The sequence below is a fragment of the Chlorocebus sabaeus genome, chromosome X (genome assembly GCF_047675955.1).
Source record: "Chlorocebus sabaeus isolate Y175 chromosome X, mChlSab1.0.hap1, whole genome shotgun sequence".
Lineage (NCBI taxonomy): Eukaryota > Metazoa > Chordata > Mammalia > Primates > Cercopithecidae > Chlorocebus > Chlorocebus sabaeus.
The window spans coordinates 34,999,673-35,021,391 of NC_132933.1; the positions used below are offsets into that span (position 1 = coordinate 34,999,673).

Below are 21,719 nucleotides of genomic sequence, written 5' to 3' on the forward strand. Positions count from 1 at the left end.
AAAAATAAGCCATTACAAATAAATATGCAGAAAGTAACTATGGTCTTATGGTATCCACAAATTATAGTTTATAGAAATTTCTCTAGAAGAAAAACACAACTTTGCTCTTAAAGATGAAAATTATCAGCCATGACATATACATTTAGTAAAAAATTAATGGTTGTAATAAAGCATCGCAAGTAATTTTCTAATCAGATCCCAACTGAATGTTTGTAATGCCTCCTGAAAGTATGTAAGAGAGAAATTACAGATTTAAATGATTTGATGCACATGCACGTACCCACCAAGGTACACATGCAAATACTCTCTGTCTCTCTCAGTCAATATACAGTAAATGATTGAAAAGCATGTTCATTTTAGGCATCCTAAAAATAATGTGGATTACTTACTACATGGTCAAGTTTTTTGTAGTGACTGATGTTGGTTACAGAGATACACATATTTAACAACTTGGTGATGGACATCTGGTCCAGTTATCATTCATACAAGGCATGGTTTTGATGTTATAACTAATGTCTGTTTTAGGTATATTTCACTACAGAACATGCCTATTCACAGCATCCAGACCATCTGGGCATGTAATGCTCTGCTGCACATAAATATGGGCATACTCCCTCCCTTGATGGCAAAAATACAAGGCAATACTATCCCCTCCCCGTCCCCCATGAAACTAGGGACACTGGATTGAAAGAAAGTGAGCAAGGTCTAAGGCTGTGATATAAGGCTTCCATACAACAGCAGGTGGACATGGCAAAATCACCACAGCGGGGGGGATGGTTTCAGACCAAGCCAAGAATGGAGCCATGTGGACTGAGGAGCAGGGACAGTAGAGCATCTGGGCTGGGATGCCCATCCAGGTTCCATAGAGACATATAGGAATCAAAAGGAGACTACAGATTTGGATATGCCAGATACATACAGACCAGAAGTGGCTGTGACAGAGATACTAAGAGACATGCTGGGAAGCACACAGAGACGTAGACGTGGAGAAGTAGGAAGAAGGAAAGAGGGGCAGAGACAGGGTTTCAAAGGCAGAGACACAATTTGAGAGGCTGAGTCAGGAGGAAGCACAGATACTCAGAAACCCAACCATACCCCTTTTTCTGCTTTGCAACGAAGCATGCAGGCCAGTCAGTGGGATTCTGGTGGCCCAGCTGTATCACTGTCTCTCCTAGTATTTCAGTTACAGAGAGACTGCACCCTACTATGTAAAACCGTAAGGGGAAAGAGCTAGAAAGGCATTCTGAAAACCTCTTCTGAATTTCTCATTTTAAAGCTGAGGAAATGGAGACTCTGGAGGGGGAAGTGACTTGATGTTATAGAGCCCACACTGTCAAAGCTAGGACGGCTAGAATCCTAGCTCCACTCTCGTGTTTGTCTCCTGCATTGTTACCTCAAGTCGAAGAGCCCCTTAAATTGGGGAGTAAATCTTCTACTACCATCAAAAGGCACCAAGCAGGCCAGTAGCACTCTGTTTTGTTGTAATGTTTTCTGTTTTCATGGAACAAAGCACTCAGGGATTGAAAGTGCAGGTAAAATGATGAAAATGATTCAAAGAGAAAAAGAATTCCAACCACTGCATTTTAAAAATGTCAGAATAATATATTTTTACCTCGTCATAGAACTCTGGATTTTGATTGTGATGCGAGACAACAGCATAAGCATTTGTGGTAAAAACAGACCCTGCAGGTTTTCCATAAATACACTGCAAAAGAAGGAAACAGAGTCACCACTCCAAATGCAGGTCTGTCAATGTGATGCCATGGAACCACATATAGTTAGAGGCATCTGTCAGTACACGGCCATGGCCAAGCCCACCTGGCAGTCACCATGAGCCTGTAAATTCCCAATCATTTACACCGTCACTCCAGACACCAAATCGGACACCATGTAACTTGGCTGTACGGATGCTTCTGAATTTCCAGCCATCAAAGAAACACAATCTCAAACTCCTTGATAGTAAGGAGCTGAACAGGCCTAGTCATTTGGAAGGGTAACACTTGTCTCAAACCAGGCCTATAAAGCTTACTTCTCTTAGGCTACTTGCATTTCTTAATAGGAGAGGCTCCCCATCAACCAGTTGGCAACATTTGTTAAATGCTCTTTGTGCAGTGGGCAAGGTGAAGCATGTTTAAAAAGTTCTAGCAGACACATTCCTGGCCTAAAGGAATTAAAAAATTGAATGTGTATTAAGCTACAGACAAGCTTGCTGTTCTCTCACATTTTTAAATGTGGCACTTTATGAGCCACATTAAAATATCACTGGCTTTCTGTTATACCAATAAAATAAATGTAAGGCTTTCTATGGTTCCATGGAAAGATCCAATTTCATTTCTAGTGGGAGTTTTTCACTTCTATAGGCCTAATAGGCTCAAGGATGAATATGGAGTCAGCATGCCAATGCACTAATTGCCTCACTCTGTTACTTTAGAGCGAGCAATCCTGGCCAGCCAAGAAATGAAATTGAAACTCCATATGAGTGAATATCCAACTCTTCTTAAATACGGTTATGAAGGCAATTTGCAAGAACTGCTGAGAAGTAACCTAAGAGTCATTGGGTCTACAAAAGGATATTGCCAGGAGGAAATACAGCAGTTGTTCTCATCTCCACTGAACAGAGAACCAGACAAAACATACAGAATTTGAGCCAGTGAATCCTTAAGTTTCTCTGTTAAAAAAAAAAAAAAAAAAAAAAAAAAATCTCTTTTCAAAGGTGGGGGCTATTATTCAATTACTTAGTCAGGAGCATTCTAGCCTGTTTCCCTAGGTGGTTTGAATGTAAGACCCGGCATCCATCTGTCTGATTTAGGCTCATGCAAGAGAAATGGGGAGCCAGATAAACACGTCTTGCTGGCTAGATGTTCTGACTTCTCTTTCAGGTCCCTGATTGATGGGTTACAGTTATAAAGAGTAAAAATATAAAGGCACTGTGGTGTGACAGGTATTTAAGGATTGCTGTATCAGACAGACTGAGATTCTGCTTTTCATAGACCACAATCCAAGACTGGAGGCACCATTTGGCCAGTCATGGAGTAGAAGTCCTATCTCAGATCAAAGAAGTCATGCTGTGCTTCTGTCAGCTCAAAGCCTATTCAGGTTTCAAGGAGAAAGGAGTTTATAGTCCCTTGATAGTACCATTATAAACTATCAGGTCATAAGAAAATGACCTTGCAATTGGGCACTGAAGCAATTGCAAAATCAAAAAGGAGCAAAAGCCAAAACCTGGCATTTTTAAAGCTATATATGCTCCTACTGCATTAATATTTAAACTAAGCCTTATAGTTAATATGTAAGAGTAGAAAAGAAAGTATTACATTTGTCACTTTAGAACATTTTCTTTTTGATGTTGATACAATTAAACTTAGAGCATAAGACTACTGATTACCAAAATCTCCATCTCTACTAAAAACATACGCCTATCAATATCATAAACAAACCTTTAGAGCACTAGCGTCACTTTCATCTGAATCCCGGAATTCCACACAGACTGCAATGTTCCTTGCCTAAAATGATTAATCAGTCAAAATGAGTCACACAATTAGCAGATTATAAATAACATTTTATACTCCAAAAATGTATAGTTTACACGGTTACCTTGGCAAATGTTTTCTGGCTATCATATTTTAATTGCAAGGGATATACATACAGATGGTTTTTGTAAATAGTAAATGGATAACAATATTTTGTCATTTCTGGAACAAACTCTTCAACCTCCACAGTAATATTTTGACAATTCTTTTCAAAAGGCTTCAAGGGCACATATGAAGAAGTAATACAATCTACAGCAGGGAAAAAAAACAGGCAAAGATCGTTCAGTTTAATAATCATTAACACATTCCTGCATGTATAAAAATATACATGAGTTGTATTCTCAAAGAGAGATTTAAAAAACATAACTCTTAGTAATTGACCAAAAAATCACACGACAACTTTAAGAACCCAAAAGGACAAGATTGAGTAGTCTGATGCTGATTTTAGTGGAACCCTTCATACCAGACGTGGAGTGCTATTTCGTTCTCAATGTCGAGTGATTTGCCAAATATAACACATCATAATTTTGACAAATTTAAACTCTGCAAAGAAATCCATTTCATTTTCCCTCCTGTGGCAGCAATTTAGCTTTCACTGCAAATTTTTATTGGTATCAGGGAAATAACGGTAAATTTATGCTTCCAATTAATTCATGGCAAGTCACTTTTAAAAAGTTAACTTGGTGCAGGTGCAAATTTTCACCGAAGAAATAATGGAGGCCTTTTGAAACTACAGATCTTACGATGTGTTACCAATGATAAACTCAATACTCCTGACCGTGAAAAAATACTAAGCCTCAGAGAAGTTTAGCAGCATGTTATTGAAATTGTCACTGTAGTAAAGGTTATTCATATACTTAAGGGGCTCTAACACTGCTGGTCCTTACTGCGGAGCAGTAATGATGAAGAAGGAAGTCCCAGGGAGAGTTGGACCTGAGGATGCTGTATTTTTTGTTGGATTTGCTTTTCTGATTATTACAGTGATATATGCCTATAACAGAGCACCTGGAAGTAGAGAGTAAAGGTAGACAGGGACGGTTGCTCATTCCATTTCCCAGAGATAACTACTGTTGAGACTTTGGTATGTTTTCTTTTAGTCTTCTTTCTATGCATATTTTATATAGTAATATGAAAATCCTACTCTATGTATAGATCTTTATCCTAATTTTTTGACATTTATCTGATGTCTCATTCCATGAGCTCTTTGTAAACACTGCTTTTAATGGCTGCAACAAAGTTTCATGGTATCAGTGTGGCGTCATTATCTTAACCACACTGACAGTGTTGGATTCTGATTGATTCCAATTTTCCTCCAATATAAGTAACACTGCAAAGAACATCTTTATGGATCCATTTCTGCCTAGATTTCAATTACTTTTTTAGGAAAAATATAATCCATTGTACTCTTAGATGTTTTAAAATATAAAGTGGATGCCACACCTCTGTTTACTATCCTTTACTGACTTCTCATTGCATTTAGGATAACATTCAATTTTCTAAGGCATTACCACAGTCAATACAATTCCTTACGTGACCTGATGCTTCCTATTTTATCTCCTATCTCCATTGTTCCTATCACACACTACACTAGAGCTATACTGGATTCCCTTCTGTTCATGCAAACCCAGCTTGGTCTCACCTCAAGGTCTTTACAACATATGTGATGCCCTCAGTCTGAAAATGTACAGTCCCAATCACCACATGCTGGCTCTCTTTCTCCCTCTTCAGTTCCTGAGCTTAAGAGAGGTGTTCCCTGGCTACCCTTTTTACAGCTGCCCTTGTGATATGGTTAGGCTTTGTGTCTCCACCCAAATCTCATCATCAATTGTAATCCCCAGGTATTGAGGGAGAGACCTGGTGGGAGGTGACTGTACCATGGGGTGGTTTCCCCCATGCTGTTCTTGTGATAGTAAGTTCTCATGAGATCTGATGGTTTTATAAGTGTTTGGAAGTTCCTCCTTCATTCAGTATTTATCTCACCTGCCACCACAAAAGACGTGCCTGCTTCCCCTGCTACCATGATTGTAAGTTTCCTGAGGCCTCCCCAGCCATACAGAACTATGAGTCAATTAAACCTCTTTCCTTTATAAATTACCCAGTCTTGGGTAGTATCTTGTTTTTTTTTTTTTGAGACGGAGTCTTGCTCTGTCGCCCAGGCTGGAGTGCAGTGGCGCTTTCTCAGCTCACTGCAAGCTCCGCCTGCCGGGTTTACGCCATTCTCCTGCCTCAGCCTCCTGAGTAGCTGGGACTACAGGCGCCTGACACCTCGCCTGGCTAGTTTTTATTATTTTTTTTATTTTTTATTTTTTTGTATTTTTTAGTAGAGACGGGGTTTCACCATGTTAGCCAGGATGGTCTCGATCTCCTGACCTCGTGATCTGCCCGTCTCGGCCTCCCAAAGTGCTGGGATTACAGGCGTGAGCCACCGCGCCCGGCCTGGGTACTATCTTTATAGCAGTGTGAAAAACGGACTAATACAACTTGTTTTCTTGTATACTATCTGTCACTCCTTCTAGACTTTAAACTCCCTAAGTTTAAAGCACCTAGCTGGTAGTCAATAAATGTTTACTCAATAGTTATTCAGTGAATCAATGCATAAATATACTCTCAAAATTGGAATGCCCTACTTCTGAACATCTATGGATATCTATTACCAAACTGTACTCCTACTCATGATAGGTGATAACACCTGGCCAAAACCTAGCCAGCATTAGGTAGCTTCACTCTAAACATTTTAATAGATTTGATGGATGAGCAAAAGCATATTGTTTAATTTGCCTTACTGGCATTGTTATTACTAAGATTGAATATTTTTCCCATATTTACTAGCTACTTCATTTTATCTCTTGCAAATTGTGTTTTGTGTCTTCCATTTTTCTCCTGGGATCTTGGATTCTTGCCCTTAGACAAGAAAAGAAATCCTTCTCCTTTTTCATCTCTTAGTTGATGACAGAAGTAAAAGTTACCCAAGGCAAAAGGCAACAGAACCTGACTGGGACACACTCACAACTTCATATATATGAAACAGCATCTGATAAAATCAACTCAATTCACTTCCTAATCTGTAACTATTCATCATGCATACTGGGTTGAAAAGCATCCCCACCCCCACTCAAAATTCATATCCACCCGGAACCTCAGAATGTGACTTTATTTAGAAATGGGATATTTGTAGATGCAATTAGTTAAGATGAGGTCATACAAGATTAGATGGGCCTTAAATCCAATGACTGGTGTCCTTATAAGAAGGTCATGCGATGACAGAGGAGCAGCTGGAGTGACGTGGCCACAAGCCAACTGATGCCAAGGTTAGCCGGGAGTTATTGGAAGGTAGGAAGAGGCAAGGAATGGCTCTTCCCTAGAGCATTCAGAGAGAGCATGGCCCTGTGAACACCTTAATTTTGGACTTCTAGCCTCTGGAAATGTGAGAGAATAAATGTTTGTTGTCTTAAGCCACCCAGTTTGTAATAATATTTTGTGTTATGGCAACCCTGGGAAACTAATATGCCATGTAAACCTCAAGAAAAATATTGAAAGGATAACAACCTGACAGTCAAACATTATGCTTAAGGTTTATTTGCAATACTTTCTTACTTGATAAATCCACAGGAACACATTCTACTGTGATGTTTAGCTGCCCAGGTATAATCTGCAGTTTGGTCTTTTCTGGCCTGGGTATAAAATAATAATATTTTAGAGTTAAAATTATGATTACTGAATGCACTGGTTACCCCTCCATCCAAACTTACAATTTTAAGCATTCTGCTTTTCCCATATATGACTCACATTCATCATTTAAAAGAACTGAGGATTCATCTATTATATTTATTTATTGCAGAAACACCAAACACTTACTTCTTATATTCTGAGAGCAACTTGAGAATGTCTTCACTTGAAAGCTTGCTACTGTCTTGTTTATACAGAGGAGAAAATCTCCCATCCAGATCGAGAGAGCCTTGAGTATCTTTGAAAATGGGTCTAAAACAGCAACAGAAGCATTTTTTAAAAAAGATATTCCATGTTGATAAATTAAGATAAAATTAGCAATGGTCGGAATGTGAAATGGTGAAACCACTTTGGAAACAGTTTGGCGGTGTCTCGTTAAGTTAATCATCACTCTACAATCCTGCAACTCCACTCCTAGGCACATTTCCACATGGTACATGAATGTTCTTAATTTGTGCAGCAGCAATTTAACAAAAATTTACAGAAATAAATGTTCACAGACGATGTATTTGCTATAGCTCCAAACTAGTAATAATCCAGATATTTATCAAAAAGTGAATGGGTAAGCAAACTGTTGTATATTCACACAAGGAGATGCTGCTCGAAACGAACTACTGATTCACACAACAATATGGATGAATCTCAAGAACACTGAGTACAAGAAAGCAAACATCGGAGGACATGCTGCATTATTCCATTTATATGAAGGTGCAGAAGAGATAAAAAGTCATCTGCAGTGAAAATCAGATCCGTGGTTGCCTGGGACAGGGATAAGATGGTTGAATAGACCAGGGACATGAGGAAATTTTCTGGGGTAATAGACATGTTCCATATCTGGTTGGGGTGATAGTTACATAACTGTATACATTCGTGAAAATTCATGAAGCTAGACATTTAAAACATGTAAATGTTATCAAAGGTGAAGTACATTTCCATAAAGTTCATAAAAAGCATAAGGATAAATTTATATGGGGTGATTACAATATAGAGCCAGTTCTCTGTATCCATGGGCTCTGCATTCGTGGATTCAAAAAACCATGGATAAAAAATATTTGGAAAAAAGAACTGTGTCTATGCTGAACACAAATAGATTTTTCTTGTCATTATTCACTAAACAATATAGTATAACAACTATTTATATAGCATTTACATTGCATTAGTAATCTACAGATGATTTAAAGTACATGGGAGGATGTGAGTAGGTTACATGCAGATACTATGTCATTTTATAGCAGAGACGTCAGCATTTGAAGATCTTGGTATCTGTGGGACATCCTGGAACCAATGCCCCACGGATACTGAGGGATGACTATATATGTATAGTTTCTCATATGAACTTGATTATTCCCTTCCCCTCGTCTTCTCCCATTTTTAAGCAACTGTTCTACTGCTAAAATGGAAAACAATATACACGCACCCAACACACTGGAAGCAACTATAGCCTGAAACATATTTCCCCCCTGGCAGTACCTCTGAAGATGTGGTTATAGGCATTAATTAATCCCACTGTTCCTACTTCATATATATATATATACTTCATACATATATACTTTATACACACACACACAGACACACACATACACATATATGAACACACACTTTAAGTTCTGGAATACACGTGCAGAACGTGCAGATTTGTTACCCAGGTATACACGTGCCATGCTGGTTTGCTGCACCCATCAACCCATCATCTACATTAGGTATTTCTCCTAATGTTATCCCTCCCCTAGCCCCCCACCCCCTAACAGGCCCCAGTGTGTGATGTTCCCTTCCCCATGTCCATATGTTCTCATTGTTCAACTCCCACCTATGAGCAAGAACATGCGGTGTTTGGTTTTCTGTTCTCATGCTAGTTTGCTGAGAATGAAGGTTTCTAGCTTCATCCATGTCCCTGCACAGGACATGAACTCATCCTTTTTTATGGCTGCATAGTATTCCATGGTGTATATGTGCCACACTTTCTTTTTCCAGTTATCATTGATGGGCATCTGGTTTGGTCCCAAGTCTTTGCTATTATGAACAGTGCCACAATAAACATACATGTGCATGTGTCTTCAGAGTAGAATGATTTATAATCCTTTGGGTATATAACCAGTAATGGGATGGCTGGGTCAAATGGTGTTTCTGGGTCTAGATCCTTGAGGAATCGCCACACTGTCTTCCACAATGGTTGAACTAATTTACACTCCCACCAACAGTGCAAAAGCATTCCTATTTCTCTACATTCTCTCCAGCATCTGTTGTTTCCTGACTTTTTAATGATCACCATTCTAACTAACAGGAGATGGTATCTCATTGTGGTTTTGATTTGCATTTCTCTAATGACCAGTGATGATGAGCTTTTTTTTCATGTGTTTGTTGGCCACATAAATGTCTTCTTTTGAGAAGTGTCTGTTCATATCCTTTGCTAAGCATACCTCCTTTATTTCTAGTAAACAGGGGTTTATCATATATCTTTTAAACATCCAGCCCAGCCTTTTGAGTACGTTTTTACTACTGCTGAGAACCAAAACAATTCAGGAGGAAAAAAATACCTTAATTCCTCATCAGAACTGGAAATCAAAGCTTCTAACTTTGAAGACTTCAAAATTATTTTTTCTACTGGTAAAACGGCATCAAGCAGCTACTGGTATGGCCCAAAGAGGGACCGTATGCCACAGTGGTCTAGAGATGACTGTGAAGGCAGGTGCCCTGGGTTCTGATCCATGTTCTGCCACATGCTGTGTGAACTTGGAAAATAATTTATATTTTTGTCTTTCTGCTTCACTTCTGGGCCTCAATTTCCTCATCTTCAAAGACAGGGATAACAGTACCCACCTTTTAAGACAATAGACATGAAGCACGGAGATAAGTGCCTTGAACAGAGTTAGCACTTGATAAATATATATATATATATTTTTTTCCCCTGAGACGGAGTCTTGTTGTCGCCCAGGCTGAAGTACAGTGCTGTGATCTTGGCTCACTGCAACCTCCACCTCTCGCGTTCAAGCAAGTCTCCTGTCTCAGCCTCCCAAGTAGCTGGGATTACAGGCGCCTGCCACCACACCTGGCTAATTTTTGTATGTTTAGTAGAGACAGGGTTTCACCATGTTGGCCAGGCTGGTCTTGAACTCCTCACCTTGTGATCCACCTGCCTCGGCCTCCCAAAGTGCTGGGATTACAGGTGTGAGCCACTGTGCCCGGCCAATAACTATTAACAATAATAATAGCAGCAGCAGCAATGGACTTTTCAGGCTGGAGCATTAAAAATATGCTGATATTTACAAGTCATACCTCACCTTCTTATAATGCCTACATACACCAACCTCTGCTACTCTTTGCCATTCACCTATCCCTAGTTATCGTTGTTTTTTACCAGTCTGCAAAACAAGGACAATAGTGATCTTTCATCTACCATCATACAATATGTTTTGAGACCTTGTCCAAAATGAAATGATTATGCATAGTGACAAATAAAAGAGTTCATTAACTTAGAATCTCCTACCCTTATGCTACTCCCTAGTACCCACTGAACATAATTGATTGAATTATTGAGAACACGGTGCCCTTTCCACAGAAGCCCCGGTGAGCTGTACAGGCTGTACCACAAACAAGTCAGTGAACCTGTACTTGAAAAATGGGGATAAACAAGAAACCTGTTTTAAGTCATCCCTGCAAGCATTTACAAACTTTGGATAAAATAATGTAGCCTACCATCAGGTATGAAATAGAGTTAACAGATGCTGGCAGAATTTGTCATCAGGAAGAAAATCTATTAATTACACACTCACATTTAATGACTTCATTATTTGCCTCCAAGTTTTCAGTATGTTTTCCAGAAATATTCTACGATAGACTTTCAAAGCATAAACCCAACCAACTCTGAAATAGGGGGCATACTGTACATAAGCCACTATAATTTCTGCTTTTCTGAAAAAAAATTCCATTACTACCAAATAAATTCTGCTTTTAAATGCACTAAAATTAAGTGGTGTCAGTCAGAACAGTAACCAAAGCCAAAGGAAACTTCCCTAAAGCAAGACATATGGAAAAAAAAAAAAAAGAGAGAGAGGGTGTTTGATGCACAGCAAAGTTTAAGAGAAAGCATTCTTGGCTGGGCACAGTAGCTCAGGCCTGTAATCCCAGCACTTTGGGAGGCCGAGGTGGGTGGATCACCTGAGGTCAGGAGTTCGAGACCAGCCTGATTAATATGGTGAAACCCCGTCTCTACTAAAAATACAAAAATTAGTTGGGTGTGGTGGTACATGCCTGTAATCCAAGCTACTTGGGAGGCTGAGGCAGGAGAATCGCTTGAACCTGGGAGGCGGAGGTTGTGGCGAGCCAAGATTGCACCATTACACTCCAGCCTGGGCAACAAGAGTGAAACTTGTTGTCTCAAAAACAACAAAAAAAATAATAATTATTACATCCCAAGTGTCCCAAGATACAACTGGCCTGCCAGAAACACACTGTTGAATGCTGGTTAAGTATAACAGCCCTTAACTTCACATATGAACGTGAGTGAGCGGGTCAGGATTATATTTGTACAAACCTGGCAGCCCAAGCGAAGGGCATTCTGTATTGTCCAAGGCGGCTACACACTTGTTTAGCTGTCCTGTGCACCTTCTGGGCCGTCTAAGGTCAGAAACAAGAAGATAGGCTTGTATTTGTTCAAACTGCCATGGACCCACCCAGAATAATAATTTCCCCAACTTACCGTTATAAAACATCAAAAATCTCGGGGAGAAAAAAAAAAACAACCATAGAAATAGCCACAAGCAGAACAACATGCATCAGCCAGCCATTTTTCAAGTCCGAAATATTTCATAAAGGCTTTGGATTTTCTCATTAACAGAGCTTCTGTCATTTACAGCAGAAGACAGACAAAATAGATATAGGGCACACTTTGCACCAAAGACCTCTACTGGAAAAATGTTCACTGGTCTTAACATGTACTTTATTTCACATAGCAGTCAAATGCTCATCATTCTTGGGAGAAGTTTCTTATGGATACAGCTGCCCTTTCTACTCCCAAGATAAGGAGCAAGTCACCAGGAGTCAATGCAATTAGTCTAAGTGTGGGCAGGAGCTGCTGTTTGCACAGGCACGGAGAGATGACAACGAGATAAACTGCCTATAGAGTCTAAACAGACCTCGAAATGCTGGCTGGATGCTTATCCCTAGGGATACAGAGTGCTGGAGGCTTTTATCTATATTGTTGAGACATTTTTCCTCCACAAATTAGTCCCATCACATCAGCAACTTCCACTTAATAAACAGTATTTGGGTACACAACGTAATGCCATGTACAACAGACTGATGTTTCATAAATACACAGTGGCTGGAGTGTTACTAATGAACTCAACCATGAACCTTTCCCTCCTGGGGTCTCAGTTTTCCCATTTATAAAAGGAGAGGATGAGATTAGAGCAGTGATTTCCAAACATTTGAATTTCACAATTTTCTAGAAATGTGGATGACAATATAGGGTTGCCAACTTTTAATATTGCCACTTAAGGACATTCAACAAAACAATTTTTTAAATCCCTGCCATTTAATATGCCAACATTTCATGAAAGGAAGATATGCATAACCTTTAAAAAGCAGGAAGGGCAAAGATCTCAGAATAAAGGGCAGCCCTCCGAATTAAACACATTTAGCTTCATGAAATGTTCACTGTCTTTCCTTTCCCGTTTCATCACAGACAGGAGTAAATCTGGGTATGAACTGACATTTGGGAACTATAGGACTGGATCATCTTTAATCTCCCAGCTCTGACATTCATTCTAGGGCTTTATGTAGGGCTGTAAGGAAAAGAACGGCTACTGTCAAGGATATGGTGTCAATTAGCAGATGTTGCCTAAAAGCTTTTGGCTCTTATTTTGATAATCAAGCAGAAATCAGATGATCACATTAAAAGAACATCAATGACAATAGGAAAATATGCCATGTTCAAGTTTTAGCACACAGACACAGTATACAATGTTTTCAGAATATATAGTATGCTCAAAGCAATGGCATTTAAAATATCAGTAAAAGGCAAATTTTACGTTAAGGTGAAAGGTCGATCAACAATCTTTATAAATTACCTTTACTGGATCAGAATTTTTGATGTAGGGTTCTGCACAGTGTGTAATGCTTCCCTGCAGCACCTTTTCAATTCTTGCAACTAGAAAAATTTCAGGATGTGGATTCGTCACTGAGAAAATTCCCTGGGGAAAAAGTACTTCCGTTAGACTTTCTTACGTAACCTTGTACATATGGTTGTTTATGGTTAATGATTTTTAGTAAAGAACGCTCACATTCAACAAAGGATCGTGTCCAGGACCCTAGAAATAGATAGAATCTCCTTTCACACAGTTTTCAAAGCTTCCAACGTTCTTTTCAAAACGGATTTTATATTTTGTCACCAACCTCACACCTGTTAGCCTCCGTAGTGCAGGTGTCACTGTTGCTGCTTTGCCTCTTTGGTTTGGTTGTGTATGCAAAGTGAGTTCTTCGACCTAATTTAATACAATGTACATTGTTTGGCTTAATTGATGTGTGTTAAAATAGTGTACATTTCTCAAGTGGAACTAGATATACGTTTTTAAATGCAGCTGCATGTAACTCAAGAGCAATTAATATTTAACTAGCATTTATTTCCACTAAGAAGGAAACAGAAACTTTATTGCTCTAATATGGAAAAGCTAAATTATCCTCTAGAAGACATTCCTTTGTTGCAGTTCAAGAGCTCTTGTGCTTCCAATGCAAAGGTAGGAGACAGAGAATCCAAAACTCATTTTGTCCCCATACACTTTATTTAAACGTACTAATGCAGACGCAACCAAAGTTACATTTTTCTTTGAATGCATGTGGAACAGGAACACCTCCTGTCCAGTTTGACTCCTTCCAAACATAATATCCTTTACATAGCATGTTAGTTGGTTATGCCTGTTGTTTAAAGGGGCATCACTAATGAATTCAAGCGGAAAAATCTATCACTGAGTCTCTACTAAAATTTCGTTTTTTCGTTGGTATATTACCAACTTTGTTAATATAGTGATTTCCAGTTTCCAATGCATTTCAGACACATTATCTCCTTTGTACCAGACAGAACCCTTGAAGCTAGACAGGGCAGAATAGAAAATTGAGTGTAAAAGGCTAATAATTCCTCTCAAGTCAAATAGCTTAGAAGGGTCCCAAGTAATGGCTGACTCAGCTTTGAATTCCCAAGCAGCAAGCACGGAACAAAGTGGTTCAAATTTGCTTGGGAAAATGAACCAAGTGGTTCAAAATTGCTTGTCAAATTTCTTGGGTTCTGGCTCCAACATTTATGGGTTTAAGCAAGTCACATTCTAAGTCCCAGGTTTCTCATCTGTGAAATAGCATGATAGTAGCGACTTTATACATCTCTCGTATGGCTTAAATGAAGTAATGCACATCAGGTACCTTGTTATTACCCAGGTGGCCCACCAAAGCATCCCAAGGTCACAGAACCTGGCTTCTAGTACTGCCGGGAACATGCTGTTTGAGCTGTGAGGCTGGCCGCGTTGGCAGACTGCCCGAGCTTTCCCTGCAGAAGGTATGCTGAGCAGTACGCCTTGAGTGCGGTGTTACGCTAACTGCCACATAACCACGCTAGATGGTTTTCATGCTTTATCTCCTTCAGTCTTCATAAAAACCTTGAAATGTAGGCACTACTATATACACATTCTATAGATTAAGAAATGGAGGCTCAGAAAGGTTTGTGCAGTGAGTAAGTGGGTGAAGAAGACTGCAGTCCAGGCTTCCAGATTATACAGCCCATGCTATATTCTCTCACAGCCCTGAGGTCCATACACCCAACATCTCATATGACGAGGCCAGATTAGAACAGTAATACTGCTGGGTGTGGTGGTTCATGCCTGTAATCCCAGCACTTTGGGAGGCTGAGGCAGGAGGACTGCTTGAGCCCAGGAGTTTGAGAACAGTAATACTGATTATTGCTATAGCTAACATTTACTGAGCACCTATTGTTTCCCATTCCCAGTACTCTAGGCATTTCCTACTGATGCCAGCAATGAGTACTATAATGTTAAGGTAGTTGATAATTGATAAAAGCTTGCTGTTTTCACTTGCTTGAGATCACTGTTACTGTTACTACTCCTAGCTACTACGTTGCACTGACCAAACCCAGTGTGCCCATCGCAGTGCTGAGTGTTTTCTTAGAACCACGCACCTTGTCTGTGCCTCCCCACAGCCCTTGGACACAGGTATGGTCACCACCTCCACTTGTAGATGAGGATGCTGAGGCACAGAGATGTCCAATTTCTAACTGCCCAGGGATTCCAATGATGGGGGACACTCTTTGGGGTTGTTTTACCTTTTGTCCCATCAGCTTCTGGTCCTCTCCCTGTCCCCAGAATGCAAAAGGTGGCCAGAGAGAGCCCAGAAATCCCACATGGGCTGGAGGTCTGGCCGTTTAGGACAAGGTCTATGGCCCAGTCCTTGTTTCCCACCAAGGGGGATGAATATGCCTCCCCACCCCAGGGCGATTCTTATCCACTTTGCTGGCCCCTCCAGCTAGAGAATGGACCAGGTCCTCTACCCCAGCCACCAGCACTTACAAAGCTCCCAGGGTGTGGCAGGGCGTGTGCTATGTGTTCTATATTTCAGCACTTAATTATATTCATCTACTATTCTTGATCAAATTATTTCAAACAGACCTAAATTCAAATCCTGCTGTCACCACTACTAGCTGTGTAATGGTGAGCAGCTTACTTAACCTCCCTGAGCTTCAGTTTCACCATCTGTCAAACAGTAGTGATTATATCATTTCATAAACTATTATGATTACATGAGACACTGATGGAATAATGTTGGCACACAGGACATCTTTTTCAAATGTTGATTTTCTTCCTGTCCCAAATTACAAACTGGATGACATCTGAAATCATAATTTAAACTTCCTGCATTGAACATACAGCTGAGTGGTACACACTGAAGTAATATGGGAAATACACATTGGCTTGAAATGACTTATTTGATATTGTGCAGGAAATTTTAAACATAAAATTCAATAGCAGGTTCTCAAATATTTACAACACTTTACTTGCTCAATCCCTTTCAGAAGCATCCACCATCATTGTGGAATGTTCACAGAGGTGACAACTACAGTCTCAGTAACAAGCTAAGGGGCTCTCAGGGAATAAGGGACAACTTGAGGACAAGCCACCAGAAATCCACAGCCCCAAAAAGACAGTGACAGTCCATGTAAAGAAGTCTTCCCCAATGTTTGGTCATCTATATAAATCAGCATAATCTTTGACCCTAAAAATCCCAATGCTTGGAATTTATTCTAAGGAGATAATTCAACACGTGAGCTAAGATGTATGCACAAGAGATTCAATGCAGCATTATTTCTGATAGCAAATAATTAGAAATGTCTTAAGTAGCTAAATCAATGAAATGTCATGTTAGCCTTTAATATAAATGTGACTGATCTATAGATATTGATGTAGGATGATAAACATATTAAAAGAATACAGTAGGTATAAAACAGCATGAATATAATTTTATAAGCATATACATAATGTGTATATATTTCTTTTTTTATTTTTTTATTATTATACTTTAAGTTCTAGGGTACATGTGCATAACGTGCAGGTTTGTTACATATGTATACTTGTGCCATGTTGCTGTGCTGCACCCATCAACTCGTCAGCACCCATCAACTCGTCATTTACATCAGGTATAACTCCCAGTGCAATCCCTCCCCCCTCCCCCCTCCCCATGATAGGCCCCGGTGTGTGATGTTCCCCTTCCCAAGTCCAAGTGATCTCATTGTTCAGTTCCCACCTATGAGTGAGAACATGCGGTGTTTGGTTTTCTGTTCTTGTGATAGTTTGCTAAGAATGATGGTTTCCAGCTGCATCCATGTCCCTACAAAGGACACAAACTCATCCTTTTTTATGGCTGCATAGTATTCCATGGTGTATATGTGCCACATTTTCTTAATCCAGTCTGCCACTGATGGACATTTGGGTTGATTCCAAGTCTTTGCTATTGTGAATAGTGCTGCAATAAACATACGTGTGCATGTGTCTTTATAGCAGGATGATTTATAATCCTTTGGGTATATACCCAGTAATGGGATGGCTGGGTCATATGGTACATCTAGTTCTAGATCCTTGAGGAATCGCCATACTGTTTTCCATAATGGTTGAACTAGTTTACAATCCCACCAACAGTGTAAAAGTGTTCCTATTTCTCCACATCCTCTCCAGCACCTGTTGTTTCCTGACTTTTTAATGATTGCCATTCTAACTGGTGTGAGATGGTATCTCATTGTGGTTTTGATTTGCATTTCTCTGATGGCCAGCGATGATGAGCATTTTTTCATGTGTCTGTTGGCTGTATGAATGTCGTCTTTTGAGAAATGTCTGTTCATATCCTTTGCCCACTTTTTGATGGGGTTGTTTGTTTTCTTCTTGTAAATTTGTTTGAGTTCTTTGTAGGTTCTGGATATTAGCCCTTTGTCAGATGAGTAGATTGCAAAAATCTTCTCCCATTCTGTAGGTTGCCTGTTCACTCTGATGGTAGTTTCTTTTGCTGTGCAGAAGCTCTTTAGTTTAATGAGATCCCATTTGTCAATTTTGGCTTTTGCTGCCATTGCTTTTGGTGTTTTAGACATGAAGTCTTTGCCCATGCCTATGTCCTAAATGGTACTACCTAGGTTTTCTTCTAGGGTTTTTATGGTATTAAGTCTAACATTTAAGTCTCTAATACATCTTGAATTAATTTTCGTATAAGGAGTAAGGAAAGGATCCAGTTTCAGCTTTCTACTTATGGCTAGCCAATTTTCCCAGCACCATTTATTAAATAGGGAATCCTTTCCCCATTTCTTGTTTCTCTCAGGTTTGTCAAAGATCAGATGGCTGTAGATGTGTGGTATTATTTCTGAGGACTCTGTTCTGTTCCATTGGTCTATATCTCTGTTTTGGTACCAGTACCATGCTGTTTTGGTTACTGTAGCCTTGTAGTATAGTTTGAAGTCAGGTAGCGTGATGCCTCCAGCTTTGTTCTTTTGACTTAGGATTGTCTTGGAGATGCGGGCTCTTTTTTGGTTCCATATGAACTTTAAAGCAGTTTTTTCCAATTCTGTGAAGAAACTCATTGGTAGCTTGATGGGGATGGCATTGAATCTATAAATAACCTTGGGCAGTATGGCCATTTTCACGATATTGATTCTTCCTATCCATGGGCATGGTATGTTCTTCCATTTGTTTGTGTCCTCTTTGATTTCACTGAGCAGTGGTTTGTAGTTCTCCTTGAAGAGGTCCTTTACATCCCTTGTAAGTTGGATTCCTAGGTATTTTATTCTCTTTGAAGCAATTGTGAATGGAAGTTCATTCATGATTTGGCTCTCTGTTTGTCTGTTACTGGTGTATAAGAATGCTTGTGATTTTTGCACATGAATTTTGTATCCTGAGACTTTGCTGAAGTTGCTTATCAGCTTAAGGAGATTTTGGGCTGAGACAATGGGGTTTTCTAAATATACAATCATGTCATCTGCAAACAGGGACAATTTGACTTCTTCTTTTCCTAACTGAACACCCTTGATTTCTTTCTCTTGCCTGATTGCCCTAGCCAGAACTTCCAACACTATGTTGAATAGGAGTGGTGAGAGAGGGCATCCCTATCTTGTGCCAGTTTTCAAAGGGAATTTTTCCAGTTTTTGCCCATTCAGTATGATATTGGCTGTGGGTTTGTCATAAATAGCTCTTATTATTTTGAGGTAAGTTCCATCAATACCGAATTTATTGAGCGTTTTTAGCATGAAGGGCTGTTGAATTTTGTCAAAAGCCTTTTCTGCATCTATTGAGATAATCATGTGGTTCTTGTCTTTGGTTCTGTTTATATGCTGGATTACGTTTATTGATTTGCAAATGTTGAACCAGCCTTGCATCTCAGGGATGAAGCCCACTTGATCATAGTGGATAAGCTTTTTGATGTGCTGAATCCGGTTTGCCAGTATTTTATTGAGGATTTTTGCATCGATGTTCATCAGGGATATTGGTCTAAAATTCTCTTTTTTTGTTGTGTCTCTGCCAGGCTTTGGTATCAGGATGATGCTGGCCTCATAAAATGAGTTAGGGAGGATTCCCTCTTTTTCTATTGATTGGAATAGTTTCAGAAGGAATGGTAGCAGCTCCTCCTTGTACCTCTGGTAGAATTCAGCTGTGAATCCATCTGGTCCTGGACTTTTTTTGGTTGGTAGGCTATTAATTATTGCCTCAATTTCAGAGCCTGCTATTGGTCTATTCAGGGAATCAACTTCTTCCTGGTTTAGTCTTGGAAGAGTGTAAGTGTCCAGGAAATTATCCATTTCTTCTAGATTTTCTAGTTTATTTGCGTAGAGGTGTTTATAGTATTCTCTGATGGTAGTTTGTATGTCTGTGGGGTCGGTGGTGATATCCCCTTTATCATTTTTTATTGCATCTATTTAATTCTTCTCTCTTTTCTTCTTTATTAGTCTTGCTAGCGGTCTGTCAATTTTGTTGATCTTTTCAAAAAACCAACTCCTGGATTCATTGATTTTTTGGAGGGTTTTTTGTGTCTCTATCTCCTTCAGTTCTGCTCTGATCTTAGTTATTTCTTGCCTTCTGCTAGCTTTCGAATGTGTTTGCTCTTGCTTCTCTAGTTTTCTTAATTGTGATGTTAGAGTGTCAATTTTAGATCTTTCCAGCTTTCTCTTGTGGGCATTTAGTGCTATAAATTTCCCTCTACACACTGCTTTAAATGTGTCCCAGAGATTCTGGTATGTTGTATCTTTGTTCTCATTGGTTTCAAAGAACATCTTTATTTCTGCCTTCATTTCGTTCTGTACCCAGTAGTCATTCAGGAGCAGGTTGTTCAGTTTCCATGTAGTTGAGCGGATTTGATTGAGTTTCTTAGTCCTGAGCTCTAGTTTGATTGCACTGTGGTCTGAGAGACAGTTTGTTATAATTTCTGTTCTTGTACATTTGCTGAGGAGTGCTTTACTTCCAATTATGTGGTCAATTTTGGAATAAGTGCAATGTGGTGCTGAGAAGAATGTATATTCTGTTGATTTGGGGTGGAGAGTTCTATAGATGTCTATTAGGTCCGCTTGGTGCAGAGCTGAGTTCAATTCCTGGATATCCTTGTTAACTTTCTGTCTTGTTGATCTGTCTAATGTTGACAGTGGAGTGTTGAAGTCTCCCATTATTATTGTATGGGAGTCTAAGTCTCTTTGTAAGTCTCTAAGGACTTGCTTTATGAATCTGGGTGCTCCTGTATTGGGTGCATATATATTTAGGATAGTTAGCTCTTCCTGTTGAATTGATCCCTTTACCATTATGTAATGGCCTTCTTTGTCTCTCTTGATCTTTGATGGTTTAAAGTCTGTTTAAGATCCAGTTGATCGAGTCGGTTACTGAAGCTTGTGCATTTGTCACGTATTTCTCGTGTCATGGTTTTCATCTCTGCCATTTCGTTTATGACCTTCTCTGCATTAATTACTCTAGCTATCAATTATTCCACTCTTTTTTCAAGATTTTTAGTTTCTTTGCGCTGGATACGTAATTCCTCCTTTAGCTCTGAGAAGTTTGATGGACTGAAGCCTTCTTCTCTCATCTCGTCAAAGTCATTCTCCGTCCAGCTTTGATCCATTGCTGGCGATGAGCTGCACTCCTCAGTTGAAAATGCAGAAATCACCGGTCTTCTGTGTCGTTCGCGCTGGGAGTTGGAGACTGGAGCTGTTCCTATTCGGCCATCTTGCTCCGCCCCCCCATAATGTGTATATATTTCTATATACACAACAGATATGTCTGAAAAGATGTTTACCAAAATGTTAATAGGTATTGTCTTTTGGTGGTGAATTTTACTTTCTTTTTTACACTTCTTATATTATTTGAATTTTCTACATAAGAATGTACTTATTATAATCAGGAAAAAAAAGAATGGTATTTTTATTTAGAAAAAAATCAATCTCCTTACAACATGAACAGTTTTGTTCATATGCCTCTTTCTCCTTTTAATTCTATGCCATGCTCTCATTTCCTTTTAGCTGCAAAAGTCTAGCGAGCAGATGATCAATCCACTCCGCTAACTTCTTATGGCCTCCAGTCTGGTCAGAGGTCAGAATTCCAAGGAACAGTTACGCTCTTTCTGAAAGGGAATCTTTGCTCCAGATAAAACAGAAGAGTATAGCATTACAGCTATGACACAAGCAGTTCCCACTCATTGCTTTTCAAGTAAAACTCCTTGTATAAAGAGACCATACGCTCCATTCAAATGGCCTACTCATATTCAGAATGGACATGAAAATTAGGGGTAGGAGAGTTAATTTAGGGTCAATTTTTCTTAAAAACCAAAACTTTCAAGCACTTATTGCCTTGCTCAGAAGTATACACATGAGTGTGGGTGCAGGTGTGTTTATGTGTGTTTGTATCAGCTTTCTTTTTGAGACGGAGTCTTGCTCTGTCACCCAGGCTGGAGTGC

The 21,719-nt window shown here is 39.5% G+C and overlaps 1 protein-coding gene across 2 annotated transcripts in view; it reads right to left on the reverse strand.

Annotated features, from left to right (window-relative positions):
• DOCK11 (dedicator of cytokinesis 11) overlaps positions 1–21,719 on the reverse strand; it is a 192,151-nt gene that overhangs the window by 91,605 nt on the left and 78,827 nt on the right. For both annotated transcript variants that reach the window (XM_037989080.2, XM_037989079.2), the window contains exons 13-19: positions 13,325–13,447; positions 11,788–11,870; positions 7,386–7,508; positions 7,125–7,201; positions 3,595–3,779; positions 3,438–3,503; positions 1,613–1,705 (exon numbers count right to left, since the gene is read on the reverse strand). In XM_037989080.2, coding sequence (XP_037845008.2) covers positions 1,613–1,705; positions 3,438–3,503; positions 3,595–3,779; positions 7,125–7,201; positions 7,386–7,508; positions 11,788–11,870; positions 13,325–13,447 — 750 coding nt within the window. The remainder of the gene's footprint in view (positions 1–1,612; positions 1,706–3,437; positions 3,504–3,594; positions 3,780–7,124; positions 7,202–7,385; positions 7,509–11,787; positions 11,871–13,324; positions 13,448–21,719) is intronic.